Source organism: Corylus avellana, chromosome ca5 (assembly GCF_901000735.1).
Source record: "Corylus avellana chromosome ca5, CavTom2PMs-1.0".
NCBI lineage: Eukaryota > Viridiplantae > Streptophyta > Magnoliopsida > Fagales > Betulaceae > Corylus > Corylus avellana.
In genome coordinates, this window is record NC_081545.1 from 35,470,739 (window position 1) to 35,480,438 (window position 9,700).

The window sequence follows — 9,700 nt, forward strand, 5'->3', positions numbered from 1 at the left end:
GTTTGGTAACTTTGTCGGTGGGAGGAGTTGAATGAATGGATAGAGATTCCCCTTGGTCTTTTTAGTGATTGTTCATTAGGGAGGGGGCTCCAAAAATGGTCCCTGCTCAAATGATTTGTCATTCTCTTTTTGTACTTGTAGTTATTCATCCCTTCCTCGTTAGATTTTGTTCTTGCTTTTCCCTATAAATATAATTAACCGTTGGGTTGTTGAAGTTTCACTGAAAAGCACCAATTAATACATTGCCTGAAAATAAGAGTTTTACTTTATATCATTGTGTTTCTCTTTGGTGCCTATGATGGGACTGATCTCATTGACTTTGGCTAATATATTATTAGCTTAAATGGGCCACGTTAATCATTTCTCATAAAGAGGTTTATCTACATGGGATGGACAATTTTTTTTTTTTTTTTACAAATTAAGTTTGAGAAATTTTGTTCAATCCATAAAATTCATATTCTAATTCCAATTGCATCAATTCCCTGATATAAGTTTGAATATTTACTTAATATTTATTAGAAATATTAAGTAAAAATAAATATTTACATGAGAAATGATTAGAAAATGAGAAAGTTAGTTGGAAGAACATATCTCAATTTAGTATATAAACTAACATTTAATTTCGATAAAACATGTTAAAATACACATGAGAATGATATGTTTTAGAGTAAGAATAATGTTATATACTATATCTTTATCCTATTTATATTTTACTACTCTCATGCGACCTATACCGGCTCATGAAATTTTCTTTTAATAAAGATTGATCTAATAACTAATGGACATTATGCTGTAAAATAAATGTGTAATATATATTATTTTTCAATGCATACTGAATTAAAAAGAAAAAAAAAAAAAAAAAGAAGTTGTGGATAGGAAAATATGCGGGCCCTGCTTAATCATATACAATCCAAATCTAGATGGAGGACTTTTCAGAAGTTTGGATTGAGTGTGTCAAATGCCCAATCCTCTTGGCAGTTGGCACCCAAATCAACATGCCTCTTGTCTTGGGAAAGAACAGCTTCATATATATATATATACACATCAACTTCTACATGAAAGGAGCGTGAATGTAGAAACCCACCAGAATGCTCAACGTGGTGGCAGAGTCTATTTCACGTCACATGGATGCGAGTGGCTATAGTTCGTCTCTTCTTTCATGGGATTCGTGGTTTCGCATTCAAAACAGGCTGGACAAGGGACACCTGGTCGCTCAATTATCCCCAACTTCTAATCATATGCTTTCCACTTAACTTTCCTTAATAGACGTTAATTATTCAATCCCTATTATTTAAAAGGCATGATTACTCATATAGATAACCTCGTTTTTGGACTCAAAAGCTGCCTACTGCTACTAGTACTATAGATGTTTATGTTCTTTATTCTCTCTTAAAGTTTTGTTTTCACTTTCGCTGGAAAATACCATTTTATTTTCTGAGCAAATAATACAACAAAATGAAAACAAAGGAAGCAAAACAGGAAGAATAAAGAAAAATGGTAGGCTAGGGGGTTTAATATTACTAATAAGGACAACAACTATAGGAAGAAGAGACGCAATTGAAAATGCTTCAACTTTGATCATTAGGGCTGGCTCATCTAACTAGATTGTTTGCAAGTAGATTAGTATTGCGATGAACTTTACGAAATTATCGTACCAAAATAAGATCTAAAAGTCGACCAGTTTTGAAGATTAAATGTTCTAATTGCCAATCAAGTAGGAGACCCAAGTTGTGAAAAACATAAGCAACAATTAGTGAATTGCCCTCTACAATAATATTGTTAAGGCCTTCCACCATTGCAATAGCTACTAAGACTCTCTTAGTCTCTCTCACGGAAATATTCCCTTGATGTGATTTTTTTTTTCCATAAAAAATAAATATTTCAACAAAATCACGACAAGGAGCTGCACCCAAAGAGAATGAGTCACGAATCGCCACATCAAAATTGATCTTGATTAAATTTTCTAGCGGAGCACCATTTTTCTCATCTTAAATTCAAAGAGAAGCAATCTAAGGACCATGGGGAAGTACCATTGGAACTAAGATGATGCCACTTTTGGATCAACATACTCAAGCTTCATTAATTGCTTCTTGTCTTTATCTATTATAAGAAAACGCAACATGATTGCCTTCTTATTGACAGTCTTCATTGATCTACGCAACTTGCAAACATTCACTAATGATGCGTATAGAAGACCCCATTATCCCCCAAACCTAGCTATGATTTTTTTGTTAAAGTATTTAATTAAGTAATTAATTTTTTTTTTAATTTTATTTTATAAACTTAAGTTCTTAAAATAAGTGGTGATTCAACGTTTTCTTATTCAAAAATTTATCTCAATTCCATTTTTTTCCAAACAAAATTGATGGCGCCATATCAACACCACTTCTCCTTGTTTTGAAGGTGACCCATTGTTCAGTTCGACGGCGTAAAATCTAATATCATCAACTAATAACTATTCATGCGGTAATTGTATCTACAATTACAATTATTCAGTTTATATTTCTAATAATTCAAATTGCGTAATCTCATAGGGAGGAGGCTAGAAGGCCCACCTTCTTTAGACAGCTCATTGTGCTTAACTCATTTGCTCTGATCATATATGCCTTGCACACCGTTTCTTTATGAACTGCACGCAATTCAAGCAACTAATTATGGATATTCTAATTATTGATCTCATTAAAAAAAACGTTCTAATTGTTGTCTTTTTGGTATGTTGAACCGTGAAATATGTATTATTTAGTGTTTGTTTTATACGATGTCGTTGTTGCGTTTAGGAAGAATCAAAAGCTAGCTTTGAGATGATAGAAGCAGGGTCATCATGGTCATTGTGAAAAAACCAATCAAAGTATCAAACAGAGAGGGAAAAGAGTCCATGTGAATGGCACCCCTGAGAATAGCGGTGGAATCCGAGGGACATTCACGAGAATCAGTCAACAAAAACCAGTATTTAGTTGCACATTTTCCCTTCCCTTTCCCTTCCCTTCCCTTCCCCTCAGCCCCTACTTGCCTTGTCCTTCTCCAAGCAAAACTGACCCCATTACTGTCACAGAGAGAGAGAGAGAGAGAGAGAGAGAACGTCTCGGGGGCACTAAATGCAATGCCAGTGTCAGTACGGCCTTCTTCAACTACCTGCACTATAGCCTACTGGCCCTACTTTACTTTGAATTCGACTCGCATTCACTGAAGAACTGAGAACAGTGGTACTAGTGCTATAAAGTTTCTATTCTATTCGTCTTCCCAAGGTTTGTCTCCAGCCTCCTTTACTGTTTGTCTCCAAGCTTTCGTTCGTGGGTCTATCTGTATTTTCCTAGAAACTACCTGGAATTTACTTGAGACATTCTTTGGGTCACGAACTTTGCTTTTTTTCTCATGCTCCCTTATTTTTTCTACTTGGGTTTTTGAGCAACTTGTACAAGCATTCAACCATTTTCAGTGAAAACGCGCCCCGTTGAGTTTCCCAATAGGTTTTTCTTTTCTTCTCTGTCATTACCTAGGATTTCAGCTTCGACTGCTGACTTTCTCGAAGTTGGTTAAGCAGAGCCTTAACCAACTATTTCATGAATGTTATTCCTGGGCTGGTCCGAGTTCACTTGGAAGTAAGTTCCTTTCCACGCGAATTTTCTGAAGGAGCTATTTTTTCGTGGTTCTGCTTAAGAATCTTAGATGGGTCTGTTTCCGTTTTCCTTAAACTTGATGGTGCAGCTTAATTTTTAGGGTTTTTGTCACCTTTTGGGTTTCTAGTGTCTGGTGCTTCAACTTTGTACAATGGGGTATTTGTGCTTCTTGTTTCTAGTGGTTGTTTCATGGGTTTTGTTCATTCCAAGCACTTATGGGTTACAAACTTCCCAGACACAAGTCTTAATGCAGCTAAGAAAGCAATTGGAGTACCCTTCTTCATTGCAAATTTGGGAAAATTACGGGGGCGATTTCTGTAGCCTCTCTTCATCTGTACATATGAGCATCTCATGCCAGGGAAACTTTTTAACTGAGCTCAAAATTATGGGAGATAAGCTTGTCAAGGTCAGTAAGTTCAATGGATTTGCTATTCCCAATAAGACTCTATCTGGAAGTTTCTCTATTGATTCCTTAGTTACCACATTGACAAGGCTACCCAGCTTAAGGGTTCTTAGCTTAGTGTCTTTGGGGATTTGGGGACCAATTCCTGATAAGATTCATAGGCTATCTTCGCTTGAACTTTTGGACTTGAGCTCAAACTTTTTGTATGGTTCGGTTCCATCTGAAGTATCCAGATTAGTTAAGCTTCATACTTTAGCACTGGATAGCAATTATTTCAATGACACTATCCCTGGTTGGTTGAACTTATTTTCGAATCTCACCATTTTGAGTTTGAAGAGTAATGGATTGACGGGTCAGATTCCTTTTTCAGTATGCAAAATCCAGACGCTCACTGATCTTGCCCTGTCTCATAATGGGCTTTCTGGCAAATTACCTGATTTGAGTACTTTAACCAGCCTACATTTATTGGATTTAAGAGAAAACCATTTGGATTCTGAACTACCAGTCATGCCCCAAGGATTAGTTACAGCACTACTGAGCAAGAACTCGTTCTCAGGCAAGATTCCTGAGCAATTTGGTGCATTGGGCCACCTTCAACACCTTGATATATCATTCAACAATCTGAGTGGAACTCCTCCCTCTGCATTGTTCTCCTTACCAAACATCAGTTATTTGAATCTAGCATCCAATATGCTCGGCGGGTCACTCCCAAATGAGTTAAGTTGTGGTGGCAAACTTGGGTTTGTGGATTTATCTAATAACAAGTTGATAGGTGGACTTCCTTCTTGCTTGAACAGTACTTCAGACAAGAGAGTTGTTAAATTTGATGGAAATTGTTTGTCCGTTGATTCCCAACATCAGCATCAAGGATCATATTGCAAAGAAGCCGTTATGAGGGGTAAACAGTCCAGAGGAAGAGATATAGCGGTAACAGTTGCTCTAATTACTGGAGCTGTTCTTCTTATGGTGATTTTGGCATTTGGGGCTCTATTCTTGAGTAGAAAATACCGTTCAAGAAGGGCACAAGAGCAGCATATATTGCCAAAGATTGTGCAAGAAAATACACCAACTGGGGTTTCCTCTGAATTCCTTGCAAATGCCAGTAAGTTCTATGGTGGTCAGTTTATTTTGTTACTATCATCTTCATTTGTTAAAAATCTAAAACATTTTCTTACTTTAGGATATGTGAATAGAGACTAATCATGATTGGGTTGACCATGGTTTTGGGTGCATATGAGAGCTGAAAGTGATAACCTTGTATTTATTTATTTTTTCAAGGGTTCATCTCTCAAGCAGCAAAGCTAGGGACGCAAGGTGCCCAAGTGTGTAGATTGTTTTCTTTTGAAGAGTTGAGGGAAGTGACAAATGGCTTTGATTCGTCAATGTTTCTTGGCAAAGGCTCTATGGGGAAGGTAACTCTCAAAAACTGAAATACGCAGTGGAAATATAGATGATTGGTTGGGTTCTTCCAAAATGGTGATTCTTTTGGATAAATCACTAATTTTTTAGTATCACATTCATATTGTTTAGGGGCATATTATACAAACTAGGAATTTTATTCTAAGAAAAATGGGTTGAGCCCAAATTCTTTTGAAGATCCTACACTCTTCTACTGTCTGGGTATCTGGCTAGAATTTTGATATTTACTATTATTTTACTTCTTTTTGTGTATAATTTGCAAACTCTTGAAATGGGTTGTCATGATGCCACAATCAATATTTACAAACTAAAAAATGCATTTATATTAATTGTTGTGGTGTCAATGAGAAGAATATGTGTGGCATTCATTAAGTCCAACACTTTATATTTGTCCATTGCCAAATGCCTCTTCTAACTTCTGCTTCTTCTTTTTTTTTAGCTTTACAGAGGGCGATTGGAGAATGGGACCTATGTCGCCGTACGATCTCTATCTTTAGTAAAGAAGTTTTCAGTTCAAAACCTTAAGGTTCAGCTTGATCTGCTGTCAAAGCTTCGCCATCCACATTTAGTTGGCCTCTTGGGTCATTGCATTGATGGTACAGGAAAAGATGATTACAGTGGCACCAAAGCTTTTCTTATATATGAATATGTTCCAAATGGGAATTACCATACCCACCTGTCAGGTTAGTGTATGCAAATATGTGTGCCTACACATCTGTCCTTTATGATTTAGTGTTTACGATTCTCACAGTTTCTGAAATATACCTGCATAATGCTTATAACTAGTTCAGAACTTTTCATACCCTTTCTTGAGTTGAGTATGCAAGTGGCATCCCTCCCAGTGTGCAGCAGGGTAGGGGTTTTCCTTTTACAGGGGTTGGTGCTTCCAACTTTATCTCTTATCTGAGTCATCCAATCCATTTAATTGCATTCAACTTTGACTTGTCATTAGATGGCCGAAATCAGTTTAGAATTTGTTTTACTATCAGACCTTTAAAAGCTACAATTCTTAACATAATATATAGCTTTATGTGTTGGGAGGCAACCTTTAATCCAACTACATATTTATATACATGCAGAATATTGTCCAGAGAAGGTTCTTGAATGGTCAGCTAGGCTAAGAATTTTAATTGGAGTTGCCAAGGCTGTGCATTTTTTACATACTGGTGTAATTCCTGGTTGTTTCAATAACCGACTAAAAACGAACAATATATTGATTGATGAGCATCAAGTTGCAAAGCTCAGTGACTACGGGATGTCAATCATCACAGGAGAAATCGAAAAATCTGAGGTATAATACGTTGCTTTTTCAAGCTCTTGAGTGTGCAATCTTATCTTGGGCAGTCATTCTGACACTTTCTGTTTGTTCTGTAGGCAAAGGGAGAACGCCTGAAATCATGGTATGATATGCGCTATAGCTTGGATTTTTAATTGGATGATAAATACTGTAGCTTTGAAATGGATGCTTGATTTCATCAAATTGAGTCACATTCTTAGCTTTTTTTTGCTGAATTAAGAAAAAAATTGCATTATAACTGATATCACATTCTTGCTGAAAATTTTCTTTGATTAATAAGCCCAAGGATGCGATCTTTGGACATGTAAATATGTCTTATTATGGATCAATAATGAGAATGGATTATGAGGCCCCTCACTTTGCTGCTTAAGTGACACCGAGTTTATCCAATTCTTGGTATATACAGCATTCCTCCCGTCTCACCACTACCTTTGACAAACACGCAATCAACAAGATGCATGTTAGAAATGGGTCTTGGGCTTAAACTTAACCCAAAAGCTAGCTCAGGAGTTGAGGGGTTTCTCCTCACCCTTATAAATGGCCCATCTCCTTAATACCCAGGTAATGTGGGACTTCTAACACGCCCCCTCACGTGTGGCGGGAAGACATCCAAGTCAACACGTGCGACAATGGGTGAAGGTGGGCCACAGCCAATTAGGCTAGGCTTTGATACCATGACAAACATGCAATCAACAAGATACATGTTAGAAATGGGTTTTGGGCTTAACTCAACCCAAAAGTTAAGATCAAAACCTGGCTCTGATATCATGACAAACATGCAATCAACAAGATGCATGTTGGAAATGGGTCTTGAGCTTAACTCAACCCAAAAGCTAGTTTAGGAGTTAAGGTTTCCCCTCACCTTTATAAATGGCCCATCTCCTTAATACGCAGGCAATGTAGGACTTTCAACAACCTTCGTACTAATTCCTGTTGCTACATGTAACATCACCATCATTGGTGACTGCTGCTGCATAGGGATGTCTCCCACTAACACTTGTCATTCCCATTGCAGACCACCATCAGATCCACCTTTGCTTTTTTAGCAGCACTTCCCCTCATTATCACCCTTCTGTAGCAGTAGCACCATCTTTGCTACTATCCACAAAGTTTCCACCCCCATGAACACTGCCATTATTTACATGCTGACCCCCTCAACACCAGTACCGCCACCATCACTACTGTTCTAATTATTGTCTCACTGCTGTTACACTGTGTCAGTGCCACTACTTCTGTCATATACATTTGGTTGTGTTCAACGTAAGATTTTGTTGTCATTAAAATTACAAAAATTGGGAATCATAGAAGAAAACTCAGATACCTAATTTGATGATTTGTTCGAATTTCTCCTTACCTGCTTGGTGTGATGCTGTAACTACATTTTAATACTTACATAGAAATAATGAGACTATTACTTCCTTTCTTGCAGCCATCAAACAAACTCACAGGATGATGTTTACAACTTTGGATTTATATTGCTTGAATCACTGGTTGGGCCTATAGTGACCGGAAAAGGCGAAACATTTCTCCTAAATGAAATGGTATGCCAAAGCTTTTATTTAATGAATTCCATAAATTCGATTAAGCTCTGAGGCAATTTGATCCTAAACATTCTTTTCTCATGACATTTTCCAGTTCAGTCTTAGAACTTTGTTGAACTGCTATAAGTTTGCTCTAGAAAACAAAACAACTGCAGCTAGATGTATTTTTAAAAAGGCATAAGATCAAAATGACTTGGATTAGATATATTGAATATCTTCCTTTCTTTATGGTGTCTTTCCAAATATTTCCTTTATTCATTTTGTTTGAGATGGTATGTTTCTAAGAGCTGGAGTCATGAACCACAGGCATCCTTTAGCAGCCAAGATGGCCGAAAACGGATTGTCGATCCAATTGTGTTGACCACTTGCTCACAAGAGTCGTTATCGATTGTCATAGCCATCACAAGCAAATGCATATCCCCCGAACCGTCGTCTCGGCCCTCTTTTGAAGATGTCCTTTGGAACTTGCAGTATGCAGCTCAAGTCCAGGCCACTGCTGATGCTGATCAGAAATCAGATTCTACGTCGGTGTAAGTTTAGAGGTAGTGCAACACTATAGAAGCCTCCTGAAATTTGTAATACACAAGGCATGCCTGCATTTTGGCTGCGTTCACCCATCGCAATGTGAAATGTAAAATAGTAAATGTCATTTTCTTTTGCTTGACCTAATACTGCTGTGTTTTGGCAGAATAGAAGTTGATTGGTTACATGTGCCTTTTAAGCAGGAATAGTGGCATTGGGCATTGATTGAAATTGAATGATGTAGAGCCCTGAAATAGAATAATAGCTGCTATCAAGGGTTTGGTTCAAATATTTGTCCCTTTATTTAATGACGGGGGACTTGAATCATGAAGATTACAAACAATATAATATTATCAAAGAGTAGATATTTTTAATGGGGTTGTTGAGATAATATACGAGGAGGAAGAACTTTTGATGAAGATTAATTGGGGCAAACCGATTTAGATCTGGTGTAATTAGCTGCTCGTGTTGCATGAAATACGGGCAATTAATGTGAGAGAAAAGGTGCCTTTCATACCTACTTGGCCAGCTTGATTAGGTATAAGCCCATCTGTCTTCTCAAATTAACTAATTGTATTGTATACAATATGAACAATTAATTGCACCCGATTGGGTCCGGCGAAAATATAAACCTTAATAAGGAGAGGTCTACAAGCTGACCTAAAAACGAATCATTAATATAGAATAGATAATTTTTTTGAGGGTCGAGGATTTTAAGATATATAACAATTAATTACTTTATTATGTAGGAATTTGTCAGAAATCTTTCTCTAAAATGATAATACATTATTTGTATGATATTCTCCAAGACTCCACCGACAACATTGCCAAATGGCAAGCACTATTTTTTCCGTGAATCAACAAGACTAGCTTTCATCAGCTTGAACTAGAAGGGGACATT

At 37.1% G+C, this 9,700-nt stretch overlaps 1 protein-coding gene across 1 annotated transcript; it reads left to right on the top strand.

Annotated features, from left to right (window-relative positions):
- Positions 1–2,870: 2,870 nt before the first annotated feature.
- LOC132182527 (probable inactive leucine-rich repeat receptor-like protein kinase At3g03770) lies at positions 2,871–9,173 on the top strand. The gene is made up of 7 exons (XM_059595797.1): positions 2,871–5,122; positions 5,299–5,432; positions 5,879–6,122; positions 6,519–6,730; positions 6,814–6,839; positions 8,166–8,277; positions 8,584–9,173. The coding sequence occupies exons 1-7, from the start codon at positions 3,769–3,771 to the stop codon at positions 8,809–8,811; spliced, it is 2,310 nt and encodes a 769-aa protein (XP_059451780.1). The 5' UTR covers positions 2,871–3,768; the 3' UTR covers positions 8,812–9,173.
- Positions 9,174–9,700: the final 527 nt, after the last annotated feature.

Excerpts from the sequence above, each read along its gene's own strand:
- LOC132182527 (XM_059595797.1), top strand. The coding sequence starts at position 3,769 with ATGGGGTATTTGTGCTTCTTGTTTCTAGTGGTTGTTTCATGGGTTTTG. Across the intron at positions 6,123-6,518 it reads TTACCATACCCACCTGTCAG|AATATTGTCCAGAGAAGGTT; the intron begins GTTAGTGTATGC and ends ATATACATGCAG. Across the intron at positions 8,278-8,583 it reads CATTTCTCCTAAATGAAATG|GCATCCTTTAGCAGCCAAGA; the intron begins GTATGCCAAAGC and ends CATGAACCACAG.